The 26885-nt window shown below is 43.9% G+C and overlaps 1 protein-coding gene and 1 pseudogene across 1 annotated transcript; both read left to right on the top strand.

Moving 5' to 3' along the window:
• The first annotated feature begins 1032 nt into the window (after window positions 1–1032).
• Window positions 1033–3964, top strand: ZNF80 (zinc finger protein 80). Its single transcript, XM_055381670.2, has 2 exons — window positions 1033–3132; window positions 3274–3964. The coding sequence occupies exon 1, from the start codon at window positions 1537–1539 to the stop codon at window positions 2356–2358; it is 822 nt and encodes a 273-aa protein (XP_055237645.1). The 5' UTR covers window positions 1033–1536; the 3' UTR covers window positions 2359–3132; window positions 3274–3964.
• A 1617-nt stretch (window positions 3965–5581) lies between these two features.
• Window positions 5582–7206, top strand: LOC101133241 (atos homolog protein B-like; annotated as a pseudogene).
• The last annotated feature ends 19679 nt before the right edge of the window (window positions 7207–26885 follow it).

The following is a 26885-nucleotide window of genomic DNA, read 5'->3' as shown; positions in this document are numbered from 1 at the left end:
TGGGTGTGGGCTTGGCGGGCCCCACACTCGGAGCAGCCGGCCGGCCCTGCCGGCCCCAGGCAATGAGGGGCTTAACACCCGGGCCAGCGGCTGCGGAGGGTGTACTGGGTCCCCCAGCAGTGCCAGCCCACCGGCGCTGCGCTTGATTTCTCGCTGGGCCTTAGCTGCCTTCCCGTGGGGCAGGGCTCGGGACCTGCAGCCCGCCATGCCTGAGCTTCCCACCCCCTCCGTGGGCTCCCGTGCAGCCCGATCCTCCCCGATGAGCGCCGCCCTCTGCTCCACGGCACCCAGTCCCATCGACCACCCAAGGGCTGAGGAGTGCGGGCGCATGGCGCGGGACTTGCAGGCAGCTCCACCTGCAGCCCCGGTGCGGGATCCACTGGGTGAAGCCAGCTGGGCTCCTGAGTCTGGTGGGGACATGGAGAACCTTTATGTGTAGCTCAGGGATTGTAAATACACCAATCAGCACCCTGTGTCTAGCTCAGGGTTTGTGAATGCACCAATGGACACTCTGTACCTAGCTACTCTGGTGGGGCCTTGGAGAACCCTTATGTCTAGCTCAGGGATTGTAAATACACCGATCAGCACTCTGTATCTAGCTCAAGGTTTGTAAACACACAAATCAGCACCCTGTGTCTAGCTCAGGGTTTGTGAATGCACCAATCTACACTCTGTATCTAGCTACTCTGGTGGGGCCTTGGAGAACCTTTATGTCTAGCTCAGGGATTGTAAATACACCAATCCGCACTCTGTATCTAGCTCAAGGTTTGTAAACACACCAATCAGCACCCTGTGTCTAGCTCAGGGTTTGTGAATGCACCAATCGACACTCTGTATCTAGCTACTCTGGTGGGGACTTGGAGAACCTTTATGTCCACACTCTGTATCTAGCTAATCTAGTGGGGACGTGGAGAACCTTTGTGTCTAGCTCAGGAATTGTAAACACACCAATCAGCGCCCTGTCAAAACAGACCAGGCCTCTACCAATCAGCAGGATGTGGGTGGGGCCAGATAAGAGAATAAAAGCAGGCTGCCCGAGCCAGCAGTGGCAACCCGCTGGGGTCCCTTTCCACGCTGTGGAAGCTTTGTTCTTTCACTCTTTGCAATAAATCTTGCTACTACTCACTCTTTGGGTCCACACTGCTTTTACCAGCTGTAACACTCACCGCGAAGGTCTGCAGCTTCACTCCTGAAGCCAGCGAGACCACGAGCCCACCGGGAGGAACGAACAACTCCAGACGCGCCGCCTTAAGCCTTAAGAGCTGTAACACTCACCACGAAGGTCTGCAGCTTCACTCCTGAGCCAGCGAGACCACGAACCCGCCAGAAGGAAGAAACTCCGAACACATCCGAACATCGGAAGGAACAAACTCTAGACGCGCCACTTTAAGAGCTGTAACACTAACCACAAGGGTCCGCGGCTTCATTCTTGAAGTCAGTGAGACCAAGAACCCACCAATTCTGGACACAGTTGGAAATGCAGAAGGGCACTTGAGTTTGGCTACAGTCTCTCACACGGAGACCTTCTGGAGGAAGATGAGCCCTAAAGGCGATGGGTTGGGGACAGTTGATGGTCTGCACTCACAGGTTTTACAGGAGCAGGTCTCCACAGGAGACAATCTCCATGAATGTGACTCCCAGGGACCAAGTAAAGACACTTTGGTTCGTGAGGGGAAGACCTACAAATGCAAGGAATGTGGGAACGTGTTTAACAAAAACAGCCTCCTTGTTCGACATCAGCAGATTCACACTGGGGTGAAGCCTTATGAATGCCAGGAGTGTGGAAAAGCCTTTCCTGAAAAGGTCGACTTCGTTCGACACATGAGGATTCACGCAGGGGAGAAGCCCTGTAAGTGCGTGGAGTGCGGGAAGGTCTTCAACCGCAGGTCGCGCCTCCTGTGCTACCGCCAGATTCACACTGGAGAGAAGCCCTATGAGTGCAGCGAGTGTGGAAAGACCTTCAGCTATCACTCTGTCTTCATCCAGCATCGTATGACCCACACTGGAGAAAAACTCTTTGGGTGCAAAGAATGTGGAAAAACCTTTTACTACAACTCTTCCTTAACCCGGCACATGAAGATTCACACCGGAGAGAAGCCCTACAAGTGCGGTGAGTGCGGGAAGACCTTCACCTACCACTCTGTTTTCTTCCGACATAGTATGACCCACACTGCAGGAAAGCCCTACGAGTGTAAAGAATGTGGGAAAGGTTTTTACTACAGCTATTCCCTCACTCGACACACAAGGAGTCACACTGGAGAGAAACCTTATGAGTGCCTTGAACATAGAAAGGCCTTTGGCTACCACTCTGCTTTTGCCCAACAGAGTAAGATCCACTCTGGAGGAAAAAACCTTTGAGTGCAAATGATGTGGGAATTTGTGAGTTTTCTTTTATTTTTCTTTGATACATAGAGAGCCACACTGAAGAGAAGCACTCTGAATTCAGTGACAGTAGGAAAGCTGTGACCTGCAGCTCATCCTCACTTGGCATTGAAGAATTCCTTCCAGAGATAAACTCTATGAGATATGTGGGAAGGCCTTTTGCAAATGGGCCCACATCAGTCAACGTCAGACAACTTAAACTGGGAAAAGACATTTTGACAAAAACTAGTGAAGAAAATCTTTTGGCCACAGGAAATATCTTCCTCAGCATCTGAGAATTTTTCCAGGAGGGAGACCTGTTGGTTATTGTGCACTTAAAAGAACCACCCACACCTCTCTCCATAGTTTATATCACTAAGCCACTTCAGGATTTTTTTTTTTAAGTAAGAAGGGAACTGTAAAAGAGAAAAAAAGAAATTCATGCATAGCTTCTGTCAGACTTCTCTGAAAGCCATGCCTATCAAAATTTGAATTCAGTTCTTCATTTTGCAGATGGCTGAAAGGTACAAAGGGCTTGCCTCGTTATTTGTCCTTTATATGTATTCACTCCTGTCTACAGGAGAATTGTCCTCTGTAAAGATTGACTCTGTAAAGATTTATTGAATGCATTCTTTGTTATAAAACATTGTACTCCTGAGGAATGTAAGTCTTTGTGAGAAATATGAACGCTTAAGTAATGGAATATGTGAAACTTGTAAGAACGTAGAATATAAAGATACTGCCATATAAAATCATTTCATATCTGAGGAGGTAAGTAACCACATTGAATGGGAATATATTGCTACATCATTTAAGACTACTTAAGGCTTTTATTTAACAAGAAAAAATTCTTCATGTGGTTTTGAACACCCAGTGCTCAATATACTTGTTTGTTTTGATTTATTTTCTCAGGGACGAGAGAATGATGGTGAAGCTGTGTTGCTTTCCCAGGTGAGCCTTGATTATTTCCTCTGTGCTTTCTCAGCTTCTTTGGCCTTCTGTAAGAGGGGCTTCTCCAAGAGCATGTCACTAGTTTTCTGCAGGTTAAACAAGAGCTAAGACAAACAAAACAAAACACAGCTTATGTAATCTAATGAGAGACTCAGAAAAAAATGTTTTGATGAATACAGTGTATTAAAATATAAAACATGTAGATCCTTTGACATGTTAATTCAATTCTAGAAAACCTCAGAAATGTTCTTATGTTATGCAGAGATGTGCGTGCAAAGAATAATCGCTGCAGTTTTGTTTTTATGTGTGAAACGTTGAGAACAGTCTAAATGTTTATCAGTAGGAAGTAAGTTATGGTACATCTGTTCTATGAAATACTGTGAAACAATAAGGTATCTCTGTATGTACTGATATCAAAACATCTCTAAGATACAGTATTTAGTAAAAGAGAAAGTTTCAGGAAATAAAACTACATCTAGAAGTATAAGCATAAAACTGTTAATAGTGGTTTTCTGCAGGAAATGGGATGGACCAGGGTTATATGCAATGTTCAGTTTTTACTTTTATACTTAAGTATTGTTTATGTTTGAAAAATAAAAAGCATTTATTGTTTTTGCAATAAATGTTTATTTCAATAAAGATAGCATGTTAGAATAAAAGTGACTTCTATTATTTCTTAAAAAGCGTACATTTTACAGGGTGTTTTTTTTTAAAGTCCTGGTCTTATTATGCCTTAAAAAAAATAACAGACCAAGGATCCAGAGCTACCTAATCACATTTAATAAATGATAATATAGTTTTTTTGTTTGCTTGTTTGTTTGTTTGTTTTTGAGATGGAGTCTCACTCTGTCACCCAGGCTGGAGTGCAGTGGCGCATCTCGGCTCACTGCAACCTCTGCCTCCTGGGTTCCAGTGATTCTCTTGCCTCAACCTCCCAAGTAGCTGGGACTACAGGCACCCGCCACCATGCCTAGCTAATTTTTTGTATTTTTAGTAGAGATGGGGTTTCACCGTGTTAGCCAGGATGGTCTCGATCTCCTGACCTCATGATCCACCCACCTCAGCCTCTCAAAATGCTTACAGGCGTTAGCCACTGCACCTGGCTGATAATAGTTTTAAAATGATGAGCCAGCATATATATACTTGAATACATGTAAAAATGAGAGTTCAGCACAGGCTGCTCTTCAATGAACATTCATTTCCTTTAAACTGCTGGTAACATAAATGCTCTTTTGCAAGTGGTTAGGTTTTAGATGGCTGATTTCTATTTCCCTGGATTTGATCACAAGAAAGCACCAAACTGGTGTTGATGTCAATGTATTTTGTACACACATTTGCTAGCCACAGTTGATTTGTGTTTGCTACTGAATGAATGTGATCTGGTTAGCTTTGTGATATACGTTCGTGTTCCAAATGAAGAGAACTATAGCTACATTTTTCCCAACATAATCGTGCCATGCGGTCAGACCTGTTTTCCAGTAAAGAAAATGAGTTTGATATCTGCGGATCATATCTTACAATTTGCTGTGTTCTCCCTCACAAAATATGTGAACATTTGTTAGCATCATTTCATTTAGGAATCATATACCATCAGAAATATTTTCCCTATTAGAAATAAACAGGGAGTGCAATTTTCATATGAACAAACCTGTAACCCGCTGGTAAAATTCTGTTCATGCTTTTCAGTTGTAGTACTTGGCCCAAAAATGTTGCACCACCATCTGGGGCAATTTTGTGAGTGTTATTCTCTTCTTTAGCAAGAGAAGTTGACAGCTGTGCCATGATATAAGTAGATTCTGTCCATCTGGGGTCAGTTCCTGGAAGTGGACTGTGAGTAAGATGACCTTATTGGCTTAGGAGGAGAAAATGTCACCTTGGGAAGATCTCTTTTCTGTGAGAGTCATTGAGTAGTCTCTTATGTAAGTCTAGACTGAGCAGGCTTCACTGCCCTGGGAGAGATGAATGCAAGATCTTTGTTGTTTGCTGTGGTTTTAAAACTCTGCCTCTACTACCACCTCCTCAAGTGCAATGAGACTAGCAGAACTACAGGGTCCTGCTGAGCCCAGGAGCTGCATGGAATGGTGGCAGTCACTTTGCTAGTGCAGTGGGCATGAATCAGACTGCAAGCTAGAGGAACAAGGCATCAGTCAGGAAGAGGGGATGCATGGCTAGGCTTGAGCCCTCTTCATCCGGATGTCCCCAGACCCCCCAGCACAGGCCCAGCATAAAGGCCGTGTGGGGCTGACCCCCCTGACCCAAGGGGGGCTTCATGTGCCACATGCAGGCAGAGCTGTCTCCATCCTCAGAGCCAGAGGCTGGCCCTTCACAGCCTCCAGTCAGGCAGGGGGCCCTCCGGGGTGGCCTGCTCATGGACTACAGCCCAGCAATTGGTGGGGGGAGCAGGGGGCAGTGACATCCCCCAGGCTCTACCAGGTATTTATCTTTTCCCCTCCAGCTGGTGCCTCTGAGCTTCACAGGGCCCAGAGCGACCAGCCCCACCCACTAAGGGTCCTCAGGAGCTGGAGAGGGGCCCTGGGCTGGGGGCCAGAGAGGGACTACCCCCTGAAGAACCATCTTCTGTAGGGCTATTGGGCCCAGGGGGACTGGGGCTGGGAGTAGGTGTGGCCAGCCACCATTTCTCCCACCGTGGCCTCTGTGTTGTGGAACAGGGAAGTAGTGCCACCTCTTCTTGGACTTCAGGGGCCTGGAGTCCCTCCTGGCCCCGATCATATGCTTCCTGAAATACTTTACACACCAGAGACTAGGCTTCCCCAGACCCAGGGGGACGGGTCCCTAGGGGAGTCCCCAGGGCCAGCCCTCTGGGCCAGCTACACACGCTCGACACTGATTTGCAGTTTTGCACAAATAAGGGGTAAGAGCCCAGTGGCTAGGGTGGGCAAGAGGGGGAGCCTCTGGCCTAGGGAGTCCCCTGGCATTGAAAGTGGGCACAGTCCCAAGCACACACCCCCAGCCCTGGACCTCCAGGCCCCTGCCCCACCAAGCAAAGGCTGCTTCTGCTGGAGAAGCCCCAAATGTCAGTTCTAAGGAAGAGGGAGGGGCCAGCCCTTTCGATGTGCCAGGGAACCCTGGGCCACCCTACTGCTACCAACAGTTCTGATGCTCAAACCACACCCTTCTGGAGCCACCTGCTGCCTGGGCCCAAGGAGCCTGTTTTGGACCTAACGGACTGAAGTCCCATGGGGCGGAGGCTGACAGGTGCCCATCACCTGAAGCTGAGCCCACTTTGAAGCCTCTGGAAGGGGCCAGGCCTGCTGAGCCCCCCTAGTGCCTCCCCTGTTCCTACCCCTGCTATCAGCTGTACCCTGCTGGGCAACTTTGAGGAATCATTGCTGCAAGGACGCTTTGCACCATCTGGCCACATTGAGGGCTTCACAGCAGAGACTGGAGCTAGTGGGTCCTACTGCCCCCACCATGTCACACTGCCTGTCACTGTCACCTTCTTTGAGGTTTCTGAGCAAAATGCCCCCACCCACTTCCTGGGCTTTGTGGATCTGAACCCCCTGGGGAGGAAGAGTTACAGCGTGCCTAAAGTGGGCACCACACAAGTAACATTTAACCCCAACCAGACTGTGGTGAAGATGTTCCTGGTGACCTTTGACTTCTTGGACATGGCTGCTGCCACATGCCCTTCCTGTGCCATTGCCTTTTTTGGTGCCTGTGGGTGAAGAGAAAAATGCTAACCCCACCCACTGCCTCCTCTGCTACTCGCTGCACCTTGGGTTCCGGAGCTCCCTCTCAGGCCTCTTAAGCCTGAATGGAGATCTCTGCCGGCTTTTTTCCTGCTAGAGCCTGGAGCAGGACGCAGGGCTCCCCTACGAACTTCAGGCTGTGACTGGGGCCCCTCTTAACCCACGTTATTCACTTTTTGCCTGATTGCCATTACTCTGAACCAATGTGGATCAATGACCTGCCCATCTTGTCCATCCCATAGATGGAGAGATGGCAAGAGACCCTTCAGGCTCGAGTTAAAGCCCTCACCATGCTCATGCCCAGATTGATCATTTGGGTATTTAAAGCTTCTGATCCTTACTACAACCTGCCCTACTTCAGGTCCTCCATGTGCCTGTCCCCTCCCTTGGTTCTCCCAGTCCAGCTTAGGTAGTAGGGAGGAACCAGAGCCACCCTGAGGTTATCCCAAGTTCCCAGGGAAGTCATGCCAGCGTTGCCTCCCTGTCCTGAAAAAGAACCACTTATTATTTTATTTATTTTTAATTTATAACTTATTCAAATTGGATTGACTTAGTAACCTCCCACACCTGATCATTGGCGTCACCCCTTTTCCTTTCCCACTCTCAGATATTGCTCCAACCTCAGGAGTTGAAGAGGCTTATGCAGGGGGCAGAAGGAGAACTGCTCTGCCTCAGCTGAGGGAAGAGGGGTTATTCCAGAGGGACTGAGTCAGTAGCCAAAGCCTCAGCTTGCCTTGTCCTTCCCCTAGTCCCTTCACTTCCCCTACCCTCTGACCTAGCTCTGAAAGCCAAATTATATGTATGCATGTGTGCACAAGCTTGTCTTTGTGTGGTATGTGTGAGAAAGAGAGTGTGCATGTATGCACACACACAGAGGTTAACCACCCCTCACCTACAGTTCCAGACTCCAGTTGTCCCTTTCTTCCTACCTGTGTCTCCTTACTTTGGGGTGTGACTGAGGAAGGTGTCCAGGAAGCAGAGTCAGGTCCAAGGACTGGGGTGCCTCCTCTCACCTGGCCAGACTCTGACCCACCTACCTCATCTGGGGTAAGGGGCAACTCTCAGACTCAGTCATGTGGTTCCCAACTATCCCATCCCCCACTCCAGACTCTGACCCAGCCTCAGTCCTGACTCCTGGGGCTGGGCTGAGGGGAACAAGCATTTGCCGAAACTTGAAAAAACAGAAACAGGAAAAAATTGTACCTGGTACTTTTTTTAGAAAAAAAAATCTTTTAAAGAAAGAATAAATTCTTGTTTGGAAACTTAAAAAACAAAAACAAAAAAAGACAAAACTACAAAAAAAAAAAAACCTGCCTCTACTCTTTGAAAGCAGGTGGCCACTCTAAGACATTGGGACAGTAATTCTGCATCTGGGGGTAGTGGAGGTAGTTGATGTGACCCACTGCTTCCTGGGAGGTTATAATTGTCACTCAAGAAGGTTATAAATTTAGAGACCCCAAATGGGGTCTCACTGTGATTATGCAATGATCTGGATTTGTTAGAGAGACTTTGTAGTAAACAAATATCCATGGAATTTTTCAAGGCAAAATTCAACTGCAATACACATGGCAGTGAAAAAAGTAACTGCACCGGGTGGTATAAACTGACTAAATTTCATCTCCCTCTACATCTCACATTGGAAGGAGATCAACCTGCTTTGGAGTAAGTGTTCTTGGACAATTCAATTAAAGGGCATGGGAACTCTCATAAGAAGATGCTGAACTTCAGGATAAGGAGGCATAGGAGAGCACTTATGTGGTTAACTGCAAAAATAGGGAAAATGTCCATATTTAAATTCCAAGTTTGTGGGGCAATTCATTCCAGTTACAGGTGAAAAGGTATTTTCCTAAAGCTAATAAAACATAGTCATTTGGGGCATGTAATTCTTTAGCTATGACATTTGGCTTGTTAAATATTTTCCAATGAAGGATTTTGAATGTATATCTCTCCTTTAATTTTCATTAATGATGTTGAGAAGTAAGCTATCAGTTTATTGTCATTTCTTTATAGGTAATTTTTCTTTTCTGTATCTTTTTTGCAATCTATTTATCTTTCATATTCTATAATTTCAATATGATGTGTGTAAGTGTGATTTTCTAATTTATCCTGCTTGGTGCTCATAAGGATTTCTGAATCTCAAGATTTCTTTATTTCTCCAATTCTGAAAATTTTTCACACATGGTAACTTTGAATATGAGTCTCTCCCATTATCTCCATTATTACTCTCTGTAGATATATATTACAACCTCTCACTTTATCTTCCCTTTCTCTTACCTTCCATATTTTCAATCTCTTTGTTCCTCTATGCATTCAGAGTAATTACTTCATATCTACCTTCTAGTTCATTAACTCTCTTTTCACCTGTGTAACTGAAATTTTTAAATTCCAGTGGTTGTATTTTTATTTCTGCAGGTTCTAATTGGTTCTTTTTAAAAAATCAGCTTGATAGTTTCTTATACTTTCAATACCTCTTTTATATTTTATACTCAGCATCACTAATACCTGAAGTTTCTACAGGCCTGATTCTTGATGTTTCTTTTGATTACCCCCCCACCTCCCCGTGACATCTTGTTTCCTCCTTTATTTTGTGATTTTTATTTTTGAGCATATATTAATTGAAATTATATCTTAGGAATTTTTTGAGGCTTGGAATCAAGGTGCATGCCTTCAGGAGAGTTTGTGTTTGCCCTTACCAGGCACCTGGAGACACAGTGTAACCCAGAATATTTTGAATTATCAGCTTAGGATTTCTCAGCTTATGTAAGCAATGGGAATTCTAGACTTAAATCCAGTGGGAGTAACTCACTGTTATGAATCTTTCAGGAGAAATTTATCCTTCCCACCATCCCAAGGGTAATTGTATTTACTGGACTCCTCTTGAGGGGCACTTTAGTTCCTATTTCCTTTTTTCACAGAAGATGTCACCTTTTAGGAGAGCCAGCTTTCAGTCTTTAATCCTATTTCCCACCTTGATTAGAACCTGAGATTTGTCTCCTCTCTCCCAAATATGGCTTTCTCTGTATTTGTGCTTTCTTGTCATTTTTGGCCTCTAAAAATTTTCCTTTCTTGCCAGTAAAACTATGCATTTTTTAAAATATATAATTTTTTCCAACTTTACTTTCTTTTTTAGGTGCTTTGCACCAGAAGGATTTTTTTAATATCTAGTATTCATATTGCCAGAAACAGAACTTCTATTTTTCATTTAGTTAGCTATATCAAGTTTCCCTAGCCTTTTGAATTAAACCAAATGGGAAACTTTAACAGGAAAGGATTGACAGACAGGTTTGCCAACTTTTTATTTCATAAAATAACAATAACCCAAAAAAAAGCAAAAAAAAAACCCAAAAACCCTCCTACTTTTACCATCATTCCATAATGGAATGTTGAGGAGACATAACAGAAGTGGCCTTTAATTTAAATTTACTTTATTCCACACATTGCAAAAATTGGTGACAACTTTGTCACAGACTATCATTGGTCCAGGAACTGGCATTTGGGAACCACTGAGCTACGTCACATGCCATGAAGGTCAGTCTATCTGATAGTATACTCACTATAGGATCTATTAACTAGAGGTGCTAACCACCACCAATGGCCAGACGAGCTAATGCCATTAAACTTACTTGTTTGCAGTTGAACAAATAACTTCCAATTTACAAAAGAAAGAAATAAAGCATGGGAGCTAAAGTCGAAATCTTGAATCTCACCTCTATTTGGGAAAATCACTCAACCTCTTACCCTCAGTTTCTTCATCTGGGATAGCAATACATTACCCGTATGGATATTTTGAGGACTAGTAGGAAAGTTCGTTGGGATTAATAACTTCTCTATTATTCCCCTCCCTGATAGAATACAAACTAAATTTCCCCCAAAAGGAATAAGCTCCAAACCATATACAGTAGGGCTTTCTTTTTGATATGACTCTAGAACAGGCAATGTGCCCAATTGGTTCCTTTCTTTCCTACCATGGAGGAAGAAGTTTTGGCCAGCTAAGAACTGTAGGAGAATAAATTTTGCTGGCAAGAGACATAACCTCACCAAAATTTAAACTCCATGGAAGCTGGAACTTTGCTCATAGCTGAATCCTCAGTACCTATTACAGTGCTTGGCACATGTAAATGTTCCATAGATGAATGAGGAATAAGAAAATAAATCAGATCCCTACAACAAAATTAGTCACAATAAAACTGCAATCAAAATTACCCAACAGGAGTGGGAACCCTGTGTTCCACTTCACAGTCTTCACCCTCTTCAACCCTCTTCTCCCCGCCTCCCAATTTCCCCTGCCATGCAATGCTTCTCCAACAAGTTCTGCACAGTCCCAGAGGCAGAACCTGGTTTTGGGAGAAAACAGGCAGAATTAAATTCAATATGCAGAACCATCTTTTCAGGGTCCTTGCAATCTGTGCACAAGTCTGTCATGCTATAACTGCTTGTATGGGGCTCACTGGTGGCTCTGAAGACCTTCAGGAGCATCAATCAACTGTACAGAGGATGGTCAGCTACAAGCTATGAATAACAAGACTAATTAGCATTCATTGACCATTTTCATTATGCCAGGCTCTATGCCTGTTTTATATGTATTATCTCACTTCATTCTCAGTGAAACCCAAGGTAGTTACTATTTTCATCCCCATTTTCTAGGTGGTGAATCTGTGGCATAGAAAGGTGAAATAGTTTGTCCAAGGTCACAAAGCTGATTCTCTGCAAAATCCATGCTCTTAACTGTGGCGCTATATAAAATACAGATTTTATAGCACTTCCAAGTCTTTGGCATGGGTTGTATGTAAGCATATTCATATTGTGATGTGAATTTTCTTAAATAAATCTCATTCCTTTTGATTTTCTTACACTGGGATATAAGTTGAAAAGATAAATATGAAAAAAGAAAACCAAGTCTAAAAGTGAAAGTAGAGTTTGAAGTGACTAGAGTAAAAAGAACAACACTGCTCTTCCTCCTTCAATTGTCTTCTTCCTCCTCTCTGTATCTCAGTCCTGTCTCTCTTCTTTACCACCATCACCCCTATCTGATATAATATCACTTCTTACCTTCACTACTACTGCAAAGGCTTCCTAACCAATCTGCCTCCACCCACTTTCACCCACCTCCACTGCCCCCCGCACCTGCCACCCCATCCTATCAATACTTCAAGAAAGCAAGCAAGCATAGGATGTTTTAAAAATCACCAGAGCAGTTTTTAAACACTGCCCTCATTATGGCCATCCTCCTGCCTAACACCTTTTTCAATTGCTTTCTCTTACATTCAGGAGAAAAGTGAAAGTCCTTAGCAGGGCCAACAAGGCCTTTCCTGTCCAGGCCCTGCCCCAAGCCTCCAGCCACATGGCGTCTGCCCCTTGTTACTTCTACTTCAGCCCCAGGGCTTGTGTACTTCCTGTTGTCTCTGCCTGACCAGCTCTGCCATCGCTTCTCCACCCAAGGGAGTCTTTCCTATCTTCCAGGATGCTTACCATGACCTTACCTATGCAGAGCACCCATGTGCCTGCTGCATGACAGGGGCTCAGTAGATGTGGTTAAGTGAATGAATAAAGGAATGAATTTCTGGTGGTCCACATATCAGGTCTGTGGACACCTAGTTTTAATATTATATCCTCCTGAATGATGAGGCTGGAATTCTTTCACTTTTGGCCTCTGCCATGATTGGCTTAGGATATAGGTCCAACCTGGGCCTGCAGGTGGGTCTCATGACCCAATCCCATCAGGGAAGACAAAAGCCAGGCCTATTCAGAAGGAAAGCTGCTCAGTGAAGTAATCAAATGGAGTGATCTGTGTCTCAGTTAAAATCAACAAGTGACCAGGAAGCCAAGAAGACAGTGGGTGATGCGCATGTGTCCTCATGATTAATGCAGCAACAGGCCAACATCATGACTTCTAGCAGAATTAATTGGAACAACCAGGTGGCCATTCCTGAGTTCCTGCTCTTGAAACGTCAATTGCTTTCTCTGGACACTGAAACTCAGCTGCTTGTCTGAACTCTGTACGCCCATTACGCTTCTCACATCTCCCACTGTACTCCTCATACTTTCTGCCTGACCCTTCCCATCACATCCTCGTGCACACCATGGCTGTCCTTCTCCAGCTTCCACAACCTTTGAAAAAGTAACCAAGTTCCCCCAAGTCACCAACCCTCAGGGGCCAGCAGGATCAAATATTCCATCCCCAAGCCTCTCAGCATATTAACTAAAAGAGTGGCAGTTAAGTATGTTTTTTGGGCTTCAAATCTGGTTAGAATCTAGAAAGGATACGGTCCTGTTGCAGATACTATGATTGGCTTGCTTTGAATTTATTATAACCTCATTCTCATGTTTTCCTGTGCTGAAGAGGCCAGGAAATCCAAGACTATGTTTCCCAGACTCCCTTGCAGCTAGGATTCCGAAAGACTCTCCAGTATGCTCAAAGGAGACTTCAATTCAAAACTGAATTAAGAGGAAGGAAACATAGAGCTCATATCTGACATGAACTGAGGCAGAGGCAGCATGTTCTGTAGTCAGCAGTTTCTAACTCAGTGATCTCCTGCAGCAGAAATGTAACTTTTCTGATTATGGATGAGGCTGTATATCTCTGAAGGCTAGGAGTTCCTGGATGCTCACCCTAGAGCCAGCTCTTCCAGCCCCTCGGATAATTCTGTAGCCACTTAATGTTTGCTAATAAATCCCGTTCTGCTTAAATTAGCTAGAGTGGTTTCTGTTGTATGAAGCTGAATCCATCAGTACAAGCCCCAAAGAGTGACCTGTAGGCCTTTGGGAGACTAGGCATAGACTTGCTCAGTCTTCTTGGAGACCTCGTCCCAGGGCCAGGTCATTTCTCATCTGTGACAATTAGACCCTGGGCAGCACCCTTAAGATGTCACAACTTAGCAAACTGATGTCCAGCTTTTAGTGACACCAGGCTAAAGGATCATTCCCAGGAAGAGTGAGTCAATTCACCCAGGAGCCAGTCCCTATGTTGTTGCCTCTAATTGCCTCTCTCGCTTTCCTTATTTACTGGCTTTGCACTTCCTTTCTTATTTGTCCATGATCAGCAAATGGACTCTTCCGAGGAACTCCTCATCCCTACTTCTAGGGCTACAAACCGAAGTTGTAGGCTGCTTTTACCAATCACATAAAATGTAAATAGTTACCCCTCTATATGCTCCATTGCACTCTGTATACACTCCAATGTAAAGCTTGTCACATTATATTATCATCATGTGCTTGCTTCCACTAGACTATGTCTACATGAGGGTCAGGTCAGGGCCTATTTTATGGAGTACTGACTTCCTAGTGCTTAGTACTATGCTTTGCATGCAGTAGGTACTCAACAAATAGTTCTAGAGTTTTTTAATGAATACGTAAATGTATGATATAAATGTAGTGTTTCTTACAAAATTTGAGAGACTTTTTCTAACTCCTCTAATCAACGAAACCTTACTATAGAGAGAAAGAGAACTGCCAAAAGACTATCAATTGAACAAATAGACTATTCTGAAATGATAACTCACATAAAAAATTGCATAATCTCATGCATCCTCTGGGGAATGTTAAAATTCTACAAAGTTATTGTATAACTCTATGAAGCTCTTTCCCCATGTTATGATTTTCTTGGGCTTAGAATTGAATATATCTCAATATTGTATATTAAGGTATAATTATAATGAGATATTTGAAATCCAAAATAAAATTCTTTGACCATATCAAAGTCCTCCTTGGCAGTTCCTTCTCTTGAAGATTGACATTCACAGATCTCCAGTTACACCCATGTTCCTGCTTACAGTTAGCAACACACAAATGAATAGCAAATGGTGTCAGAAAAACAATCCTGAACACCTGTGTATGTTTGTTTGCTTTTGGCATTTCATTCAACTGCTAGTTATAAATTAATTATCATAGTCAAAATTAATTTATTTCCCCTTCCTCTATTTCCCAGTAGTACTTTCTTTATTCTGCAATTACGGCACCTAGCACATTTTCCCATGTATTGCAAAACTAATGTCTGCTCAGAACTCTACAATTTATAAAGCACTTATTACATATATTTAAGTCATCTTATTCTCACTACAGTCCTGTGACTTAGACAGAGCCAGTATTAATAAGAAATGAGAAACAGAAACCTGAAACTCAGAAAGGAAAATCCTGGCCTAAGTAGGTAGCTAACAAATACCAAAGTCGGTTTGAGCTCAGGCCTTTTTGTTCAGGGCCTATATGCTTCACACACACTTCACGGAACAGGAAATGATTATAATAGTTTCCTCATGGAAAGTCACAATGTGCATAGCTTTTTGTAAGCTCGGACAAATGCTACATTAAGAAAACATATTTAGCTTTAACTTTGTCTGTGGCTTACCTATTAACATCCTGTAGCATTGAGTTGCCCCACATACTGGTTTAGGAACTGCTACACCATTTATTCAAAGATTAATAGAGAGCCACAGCTATTATTGAAATGAGGGTCCTAGGTGATTAATTAGCTTAACTCACTAGCTAGCTGACTAGTTCTCATACACTAGGCTCAAAGCACTTGGATTCAAATTTACACCACAGCATTTTATAAATGATATTTATTATATTAATACAGGCTGTGAATCTACTACACCATTACCCAAAGAATGTGTCTGTAACCACCTGAATCAGAATCATGCAGGGTTATTATTAATAATTCATGAAGATTCCCAGCCTCCATGGTAGAGATACCAGATCAGAGATCTCATCTTGGGGAGGAGACACAATAACATAAGATGCTGAGACCCAGTCCACTTAGTAGCCCACTATTTTCCCAATCCTAGGTGGAATAGTAGCCCACTATTTTTCCAATTCTAGGTGGAATTGTAGTCCACTATTTTCCCAATCCTAGGTGGAATAGTATTCCACTATTTTCCCAATCCTAGGTGGAATAGTAGTACACTGTTTTCTCAATCCTGGGCCTGCATATCATAGGTATTTAATAGATTCTTATTGATTCTGCTGCTTTTAAATTCTTATGACCACTAAAGTTTGAGGACTGCTGGTCACCTATATAACAAACTACAGTAAGAGAAATAAGTATAGACAATAAATAAATGGTAAAAGAAAATAAGAGAGATAAGTATGAACAGTGTTAGGAGGGACCAAGATAAAGGTAATCAATTCTGCATAGAAGGCTCTAGAAAGGCATTACAGAGCACATTATAGTTGAATGGGATCATGCAGAATGTTTTGGAGCTAGCCAATCAGAAAAGCAACATAAAAACACCATCCATGGGAGAGCAGGCACTGGCTTGGAAAGGCAAAGATATCTTAGGTATCAGATATAAGCAAGTCTCCCATGAGAGCTTAGGGGCAGGGAGCAGAGGGCAAAGGTGAGGGGAACAGAAATATGTGGGAGGTGAAGCTATCTGTCATGACTGAGGCCACAGCATCTTGGATGTGGCCAAGATGCTCTGAAGCATCTTGGATAGTGACAATGCATGTGTGTCTGCACCTGAATTCTTAGAGCTGTGATTGATCTCAAGAGCAAACTGGCATAGCTGCCATCTAAGCTAACATGAGGGAAGGCTGCTCTCAGACATGAAGCTCTCATAATGCTCACTTGTTTTTTGGTGTATAGTTGTCTTTATATGACCAACAGGTGACCCTTTTTACCTACTTCAGGCCTTTCCTGGTACATTAACCAGTCAAGTCAAAGGCCCTAAACATGCTGAGACCCTGAATCGGCCACTGTGGCTTTCAAATACACTGGATTGTCTGGCCTGTGATTTATCTGAAAACGAATCACAAATGGAGCCATGAGTCATTTTCAGCAACCGAGGCTTTAGAGTCAAACAGTAAATTCTGAGAAACCAATTTCCGCTGTGGGCAGAACCCAGCTCCTGGTGTCTAATCATTTGTCCAAGCCTCAGAATGGAGGAAGCTGATGAAATACTGTGACGGGTCCAGCCTGGACAGGATTTGCTTAGGGGATTTCAAAACTTGGAAGGAAAAGTGGAATCCCTTGTCCCTGCCTCTCAGTGGAAAGGGGTGAGGACAGGCCCTCAGCGCACACATTCATTCTCCATTCCCAGAGAATTGGGCAGGAATAAGGCCTGCAGAAGAAAGGAAATGACTGCTGGACCACAAGAAAGGTGGGCAGGAACTGAAACAAAAGGTCATTCCAGATCTTCTCCCTGTGGCTCTCTCTCCTGTTCTCTAACAAGAGAAGAAAAGCAACCTGAGCAAGTCCAGCCTCTACTCTCCTCTTTGCAGCAGCTTGTTTCTGCCTCCAGTTGGGCTCTTTCTCTCCAGTCTCAGAGGAAAACGAGGAAAGCATAGCCCTTTGCTCACATCAATCTGTCTACCTGTGCCCCTGAGCTTGATCTTTCCACATCCAATAATAATGGCCAACACTTCCTACACCCTGACCACACCCTTTACACAAAGGGTCTCACGCAATACTTCCAACAGTCTCATGGACTGGAATACTGTTAGTACCTCCATGTTACAGAAGAGGAAACTATGGCACACAGAGGCGAAGTCATTCATCCACAATCATCATCCCCTGCATAGATGTAGAGCTGGAATGTAAACCCAGGTATTCCGACTTCGGAACCCATAGGCTTAGCCTCTACACTGCACTGCTTCCCAGGCAGAAATGAAGCTTAATCATAAAAGCTTCATTTACAGAACACAGGTTCTCTATAGGAAATTTGGGAAAACATAAAGAAGGCACAAAAAATAAATAAGTAAAAATCACCCACAATCCCACCACTTCTACCTTTTTGAGAAGGATATAAATTAAAAAGTGAGAATCCTTTCTTATTTCTGACTTCAGCGCTCAAATGTATCCACTGTCCTCTCAGACTCTTTTCCTCTGTTTATACAATTACATATAGGCACATGCACACATGTACAGTGTTTCTTAATAAGACTGCACACTGCACAAGATTTTTTTGCACATTGCTTTTTTCACTTAATATAACACATCTATTCAAACCTTGTGAAATGACTGGTAGTAAACCACTGCTGCCGAACCATAATTTATTCAACAAGTGCTATAATAAATTTGTTTGTCCCTATATCTTTATATAACCATGCTAGTAGTTCTGTAAGATACATTCCAACAAGTGACTGGTAAGATGTGCATTTTCATTTTGCTAATTGTCAAATTACACAGGGAATCGTTAACTCTTTATGATGGCAAAAAAAGAGAGTCGTTGGTAATATGAATCTATATTGTGATGAACACTACACATTGTTTATTTAAGCGTTATTGTACACAAGACTGAATCAGTGATGTAAAAGGGGTTTCTCATGTACATTTCTAACCCTTCTTCACTGACAAACTGGAGAAACACTTTCGCCAATTGTGGGTAAAAAAATGTGTCTCCTTCTGACCCTTCTGGAGTTCTCCTACTGTGACATCCTTTTTCTCTCTGCCAAATGGGTGCAGTTCTTGCCCACATTAGTTCACATTGTCTCTTTCTTGTAAGGTGACTTTATTTTATTTACTGTTTTTTTTTTGAAAATATACATTCTCAGCACCTGCACTTGTTCAAAAATACTTCAAATGCCAAATCCTTACCAACAACTCTCCTCAGATGGCTACTCCCTCCAGTACAGTCTGCCAGGGAAATACTTGCTGCTGATTTTTCTGTCCGCTTGCCTGACCCTGCACCTCTGCTCTCTAACTTGCAAATCTGAGGGCTCTGTGTTATGTAGTCAGCAAAGAGGAGGGGAACGTCACTCCTTTTTCAGGAACAGAACATTCCAGATTGAGCTGAGATTCAAAACAGACCATTTGACTCTTCCTGGTCAATGTCTTCAACTTTCCACCTGTGTCTGTCTGCCATCCCTCCCAGAGGGATTTCCCCCTTAGCCTGCTAGCACACTCTCTGCCCTGTCAGCCAAACACGCATCTCCTCAGGGACCCTGCACTTGTCCTTCACCCACTGTGGTCAGATAAGCCCAGGAGTCCCACTCTTCACACCTTTACTTGAACCAGCATCTCCATGCATTAATTATGACCCCTGCCTGAGAGGCAGTGTAACCTAATCCAGAGCATGTGGGGCTTTGGAATCAGAAAGTTTGAAGTTCAAATCCTGATGCTTAGCCCTGTTGCCTGTGTGATCTTAGGCAAGGCATTTGACTTCCCTCTTCTTCAATTTCCTCAATTATTAAATAAGTATAATAAAAAATGAACTCACGGGAAGGTTGAAAGCACGTAGTATATATTGTCTGACACACGCAGACTTGTAACACTTTGTAGCTATTCTTAATATCATTCCACAGCCAAATTTTTCAGATGAGGCGTTATTGGTAATGTCATATAAAATTTTAGGATTGTTTCAAATTTGGGAATTCTATCAAGTTTCTTTCATACACGAGCCTTGAAAGAGGCTCCGAATCTTAAAGCTTCATTAGCTTCAGAGTAAACACACCCCCTGCAGGTGGTATGTGATGAACTGGGACACTTATGCATGACTGAAGGTAGTGTGACTAATACAGCCCTTGCACAGAGGGTCGCATCTCCATGAAGGGGACAGCCAGGATCTACAGTCTTTAAATACTTGTTCAGTCTCGGGAGACTGCTCTGCCAGCCTCCCCCATTCTCAAACTGCGACGAGGGAGTGACTCAGATGAGGCCAGGTAGCTGGCCAGCCAGCTGGTGTGCAGTCACATTTGCAGAGAAGTCTATTTGCACCGAGGACATGCCAGGCGTGCTGTCACTCATACTAAGGTTTTCAACCTGGGCAAGTTATGAAATGTGTAGAGATTTTTGGTTATCGCAGTGCCTGTGGATGGAAGACTCTATCAACATGTAATGGGCACAGGCAACAGGTGTTCTATAACCCTGCACTGCCAGGGGCAGTCCCACCCAATAAAGAATCGTTCCTCCCAAAATGCCAATAACGCTCTTTTGGGAAACCATCTGTAGGGCTTAGACTTCAACATGCCTTAAGTATTGTTTCCCATCTTGGCGAGCTGGGCTAGAACATGGGATAAGCTGTTGGGACTCCTTTTGACCCTCAGCTTGGAGGCTAGGTTACAATCATAGATGCCCCCTCCTGTCTCCTTCCCTGGACCCTATCTCCGTTCCCATTTGACTTCCAATGCAGAAGGAATGGAAGCCAAATTGATACTGTTCAATCTATAAAGCTTTGACTTCAAACCCCTATGTAATACCCTTGTAGGTGAGCTGTAATTTGCCATCTTGCCTCCAAGCTTATACACAAAGAGAAGCCAACTCAAAGAAAAACCAAGCCACCGAATCTTGGGATTCCTCAGGGGAATACCGCTCTCCAGCACCATTGTCCAAATGCCACTGATTCTCCCCCAACCCTGATCGCTTCCCCAGGGCTTGAAGTATGCCAAATATGGGAGGCCCCCTAGGTCTTATCAGAAGAACCCAAGAAAACAATAATTCTTGACTCAACACTTCCTTAGTGCTCACTATGAGCCAGGCTCTGTGCTATTTTATATACACTATGTTACTTAGTCCCAAGTGACATAAAATAAAGCTCACATTAGAAAAAGACAAGACAATTTGTGCTAGTCCGGTCCCTTGGCATTAGTGGTTGAGGATTTCTTGAACTGGGGTGAGGCTATGCCCTGGGCCTTCCACACTCTCAGAATCCCTTGGGTATCTAAGAGGCTTGGGAAGGCAAAGCTGTCGCATTCATGATTTGGAGGCCCACACAACGAGGATTTATCTTTCACATGTCTTCTGCCATAAACAGAAATAAATCCAGGTATTGTCATTACAGTAATGGCCTCTGTGAGTAAGAGGAGCTAAATAGAAAGTCAATGAATGTCAAATATCTTGAAAAATCTATTCACCATGAAGTCACCTTGTAATGTGCTCTCAGGAAACAATAACATCCATTTTCACCTCAGACACTACTCTCTGTGGTAAATAATATCACTAGGTGATTGTACCCTGTAAGTCCCCAGAAATTGTTTCTAATTATTGTCAGAGGCACATCAATTACCAATAGAGCCTCCAGGCAACCCTCCTCATAGCCCTGACTAGAAACATGTTTTACTTCCACTTCTTCTGTCAAGCCTCTCAGCTCCCTACATATTTAATTGTTCTGTCTTGGCTGTGGGCCTGTTTTCCTTACCCTCCTCTCTGAACTGTGCCTCTCATGGCTAAGTCAGCATCTGTGCTCACCCTCCTTGAGAAGCTCCTCAGTACCTGCCAAAAGCTCATTCTGTCCCTTCAGAAATACTGGGGCTCTGGTGACCTAGATAGCTGACAAAACTGCTTCAATTAAAAATCTATCCGTACTCACTCTGCACCAGGTACTGTGATAAATGCATTTCAGACATTGCCTCATTGAATCCTCAGAACAACCCTGTGAGAGAGATACAATTATTATCTCCATTTTGCATTTGGGATAACTAAGGCATACAGAGGTTAAATAATTTTCTGAGTCACATAATTAACAAATGGAGTCTCTGCAACCATTCAAACGTCTTCTCCTCATTCCTTTAGAGCCCTAGGTTGGAGGGTAAGTTGAGTGTCTTCCTTTCTGTTCATCACCACTTCTAAGCCATTGTCCTCCCTGGGTCCTTAGTGCAGTCATCTCCTGACCTCGCTTTCCTCTGACCCATTGCTTGAAGATGTCAGTTTGGTTGAACCCCTTCCAAAGCTACTTGTATTGTAATTCTTGGTGCTTTCAACATCCTTTTAGACTTCACAGAGCTGGGCTCCAGCAGGGCATTACTCACATAAAAAACAACAAGAAAACTGCCCCCAGAGATGTACCGGACCTGCAGGGAGATGCTCCTCCCAGAGTGCTGGCCCCCAACTATCTCACCTCCTCTCCCCCAGTGATTCTGGTTCTACTCTACCTTTGCTAGCATCACAAGTTCATGCCCCTGCCTAGTCATCATCAACAACTACAACTGCAGCTGCACCATGTTTCACCCTCTCCCTCTCGGACCTCCGCCTCCTCTTACCAGCTCACCTTCTCTAGTCTGCCAACTCCAACAATTCGTGGACCACACAGAGACCTAAAAACCATTGTTCCTGGAACATTTTTATTGTCTTTCACTCCCTTCATTCCCTACTTCTCTTCCCACCTAGTTTAGATTTCATGGACCATGATGTGTTACTCACTGCACACTCCTTCAACTGCCTCAACCCTCTCTTTCTTTGTCATACTCAGCTGACAAAACTCTTGGCCAGCTCTCCACTTCTCCATGCCTGTACCAAACCAGCCAAATATACCCAAAGAAAACAACCATGCTGACTGGTCTCACTTTAAAGTTATCATCACAAACCACAAGTGAGCCCTTAGTGTAGCGTGGCAGCCTACTGTATTTCCCTAGTCAACTCACTTTTCCAAGACTATTTCACATCTTCCTCTCTCTCTTCAAATCTCCAACACATTCTTTTCCTCCACACTGTCAGCTGATAACTTTGCTTCCTACTTCACTGAGAAAATCGGAGCAATTAGAAAAAGAACTTGCACAAGTTTCTACCCTCACATCTTTCTACACTATGTCCATGCGTTTACCTTCACTCCTGCTGCTCTGGATGAACTGTGTATTTTCTACCTAAAGCCAACCCCTCCACTTTGCACCAGATCCCAACCCCTCACGCCACCCAAGGACATTGCTTTAGCATCATCTATTTTCCTTCTCTACTGAATCAGAACTAGAATAATGTGAGAATAATTAATAACATGGATCAGAATAACGTGATGCTATTTCTCCAATCAAAACCACAAACAACAACAGCAACAAGAAATTTCCCTGGATTCCACTCCTAAGTCAAACGACTCCATTTCTTTCCCCCTTGCAGCAAACTTCTTAAAATGGTTGTTCTTACTCTCTCTCTCATTCTTCTTGTCTTCTGTTGAAGACATCTCAAGTAGGCTTTTGTTCCCTCCACAGCATCTCTATAATATTCTATCTGAAATATTATACATTTACTTGTTTATTTATTTGCATTTCTACACCTTCACTAGAACCAAAATTACAGGAAAATGTGGAATGGCTCTTTCCTCAGCATCTAGAATAATGTCAAGTTCACAGTGGGCACTCCCTTAAATACATTTTGAGTGGAGGAATGAGTTTGGGATTTGAACCCATGCAGTGTGGCTCCAGTGTCATTAAGTCAGAATGGTGGAAGAGGGGCATCCTTCTCACCAGGGACTCCAAGAACTATTTGAGAATTGGTAAGGTTGGAAGTCTCCCCTAGTAAGGGCAGAGCCAAAAAAACAAAAGCTGTTTATTATAACCCTATCTTGCCCCATCTCTGATAGGCTGAGAAACCCACGTTACACATCTGTGTTAATGTGAGAGCTGCAAAACACCCCTGTATCCTGAGAAGATGTGGTTTAACTTGATGTGTAACGGCATCCGCAGATACTATAGGGTACTTATGAGTCTTGTGTTGGTTTGCTGGGTTTTTTTTAACTCACTAAATTCTATTTTAACAACCATGTGCTCACCCCACCTCCTGACCTAAGGTATTTTCCTTATCTGAGCACACCTGTGCTTGTTCCCAGGTAAATCTGGGCCAATGCAGAGTACTGTCTGCACTGCTTAGTTGGTAAATGTGTCTGTAGCATGACTATCATCACAACTGCCATCTGAGCAGCAGAGCCAGATGGAATCAGACCACTCATTGGTCTACTGAGGTAAGGATGGGCTTTTTAGCTCTGCTCTCTCTTAGAAACAAAAACAAACAAATCAAAAGACTAACTTTTTTTTTTTTGCATTCACCTAGACTATTATGCCAGAACTTGCATAAGAAAAACACTTCTTTCTGACCCCTGTAGTGATCAACTGATGCCTTCAAGCAGGAAACCTGATTGCCCTCATCTCAGGCTGAGTCTGTTTTATCAATCACAAAATGACTCAACCCTTTTTTAAAAGCCAGCTGTGACCATTGACTCTGTGACCTCCTGTGGTGGTGAATTCAGTTTAAAAAATAATAATGTTAAAATAACAAAGCTTATTGAAGCTATTATGCTTCAATGCTCCACCCTTTGGGGGCTAAAGGAAATAAAGCAAGTTGGCCAGACCTGAGGAGTTGATGATACACATTTTCCTCCCCCAGAAGCATCTTGTAACTTGTCCCACACCAGCAGTGACTTCCCAGTATGGCGTTTCTCCCCGCTGCTCCCATCAGCAAGAGCGTGCTGACACATGGGCTGATGAGCAGTGCCGAGACTTATGGAGTGTGTCCTTCCTGCTTCGAACCTCACAGCCTGTCATCCTCTGTTGTCACACGCTCTTGCTCATTCGCTCGCTGCTCACACTAATCTAGAAGATGATCAAAGAAAAACTCCACTGACTCACCCCTGCTTGGACCAGCGCAGGGATTGGTCAAGCGTGCGCATTAAATATTACCAGATTCTAATCTATTATTTTCACCCGCTTGCTTGCTCACTCACTCGTACTCTCTCACTTCCTCTCTCTCATTTTTTTTCAAAAAATAAATAAATGAATTCTGGGTTGGCTGAAGATTTCAGCAATGTGACTGCTGTGCAGATGGATCCTGCTGAAGCTGGTGCTGGCTCTCTAGGGAGTAGCATGAAATGCTGGTTTTCAAAACCTGAGCAGCGTGTAAATGGCAGCTAAAAAGGAAATGCAGATTGGCGCTGAGTGTTAATTGTCTCTTCCTCTCTTCTTCACACACTTCAGAGACTGTGTGGTGGTAGGAGACAGGAAAGCAGGCCTGCCCCCTCGTGGGGTGGGCTTTTTTTTTTTTTTTTTCTCAAGCTGGACTGAGAGAATAACAACACCTAGAGTCCAAGTCAAAACATGGAATGGGGTTTTTTTTTCTTTCAAGTTTTCATCTGATGAAAGTCCGGGAGGTGGCACCGAGCTTGTAATGAAAGTAAGAGTCTGCTGAGAACGAGTCGATGAGGTGTGACACAGAAAGGGGAAGCAGGATGTCTTTGTTTTGAAATGACAGGCGATAAGCTATGGGGGTGCCTGGTGAGATTTTAGTCCATAACTAGGTAGCAACCTGTCAAATGCAGGCCCCTTAAATGCATCACAAGAATTCTCACTTGAGATGATTTCAATTCTAGCTCTGCGTGTGTGAGTGTGTGAGTGTATGCATGCACGCATAGCAAAACATAATTGAATGCCAAAAAACATTGTCATGTCCTGTAAGGGTACAATTGTAATCACACTGGAACGAGAGCTCTAATTGCCTCCATTGCTTTCCTCGCTTAGGCAGTGACAAGGTCAGGTTTATGACCACAGCCCAGGCTCAGAGCCATTTATTTTCATCCCTGAAGACTCATGTTAGCCTTCTCCCAAGATGTTAATCAAGCAGAATATTGATTGACTGTCTTTTCTTTTTACGTTTTTGTCTAGATGAAGTGGGGTCATTTGAATTTGTGCAGTTTTGAATAAGATGGGGGCAATAGAGAAGCAACCGGGAAAATTGACTAGCCTTTGGCAAGGAGAACAGAAGAATCTGGAATCCTTTTTTAAAATCATGAAATTCCTGTGCCCCACTTGAGTCACTGTAACCTGTACCTGCTGATGCCTCATTTCTCCATGCATTTATGAAAAGGCTGTGACTCCCTGCTGTTGTCGCGTGGTGCCAACATCATTCCAGCTTGCCAGTTGGAGACAAAAGATAAGCAACCACAAATGAAAACACATTATTGTCTGGATCCATTCTCACCTTCATGGCCAGGAATGTGAAGGTGAGCTGGTCCCCGCCCCTGCACTTCACTGGCAAGACCAAGGAGAGTGCAGTGGACGCTCTCCAAAAACATTGCTTCCTACTACTGCTGCTTGTAATGGAAGTAAGAGTCTGCTGAGAATGCTCATCTCAGGCTGAGCCATGTGTTTCCCATGGCAGCCTCTCTTGGCCCCTGTTCCTAACCAGGACAGAAAGAGATCTCAGCCTGGGATGAGCTGGATCTTGCTCCTAGCACAAAGTGTACTCACTCAAGCTGTGTAAGAAGAAGGCAAGGAATGTCCTTTCAAGAAATTGCCTAGAATGCCAACTGGGGGAGGAGGCAAGTAGGCTGGACCATCCTGGCTGGCCCCACCCCATGAAAGACCTTTCCTGACTAGAAATGGGGCTCAGATACGGGGCACAGTACTGGGCAGCCAGGTCTCTTTCCTCAGAACCATCTCCTGACTCTGACTCGTCACTTGCCCAGCCACCTTCTATCGATAATCCAATTCCTCAAATCTAATTCCTTCCACAAAGGGCAGTGGCCCCCACATGCACGTCATCTCCACAGAGTTACCATAGAGTAACTACAAATAAAAGGGAGTAGTGGTGATTGCTATTGAAGAAGATGTTGGCTAATGGGCTCTAAAGCATGACTCAGTCTTCCCAAGCCTGTGTGCAGGGGAGGGTCTCTCTCCCAAGGGGAGCCCCCAGAATAGATGTTTACGGGATTATACCTGCTCTTCACAGAGGTAGATAGGGATGGAGCTGACATCTTTTTTATGTCAACATTAACTTAATTCCATTGGTATGCTATGTGCAAGTGAACAAGAACCTCAGGCAAGGTCTCAAAGCTGCTTAAATTACACTCACTACCTGTTAGAATGCATAAGGGCGCTGTTGTCACAGAGACTCTGCCTCTGTTCAGTGACAGCTGGCAGACCCATCCAACTGGCTCACATGTAGACTGGCTCCAGCCTGACCACGGCAACCAAAAGGAATGACAAAGTCGCTGCTGTTCGCTTGGCCCTTACCGCAGGTGACCGAAACAGAACTCTCTTAAATAAGTTCTCCAAATCTATGGGACAGAAATCAGAACAGAGGTTGCTAGCAGAACAGAGACGGAGGGGTAGTTGATTGACAAGGGATACGAAGTGATGGAAATGTTTCCAGAGTGATGGAAATGTTCTACATCTTGATCAGATGTAGGTTGTATGCGTGTCTGCATTTATCAAAACTGATCAGCCTGTGCACTT

Source organism: Gorilla gorilla, chromosome 2 (genome assembly GCF_029281585.2).
Source record: "Gorilla gorilla gorilla isolate KB3781 chromosome 2, NHGRI_mGorGor1-v2.1_pri, whole genome shotgun sequence".
NCBI classification, from domain to species: domain Eukaryota; kingdom Metazoa; phylum Chordata; class Mammalia; order Primates; family Hominidae; genus Gorilla; species Gorilla gorilla.
This window is presented reverse-complemented; position numbering and strand designations above follow the sequence as displayed.

What these genes read in the sequence shown, in the direction of transcription:
- ZNF80 (XM_055381670.2), top strand. Translation starts at nt 1,537, where the DNA reads ATGAGCCCTAAAGGCGATGGGTTGGGGACAGTTGATGGTCTGCACTCA.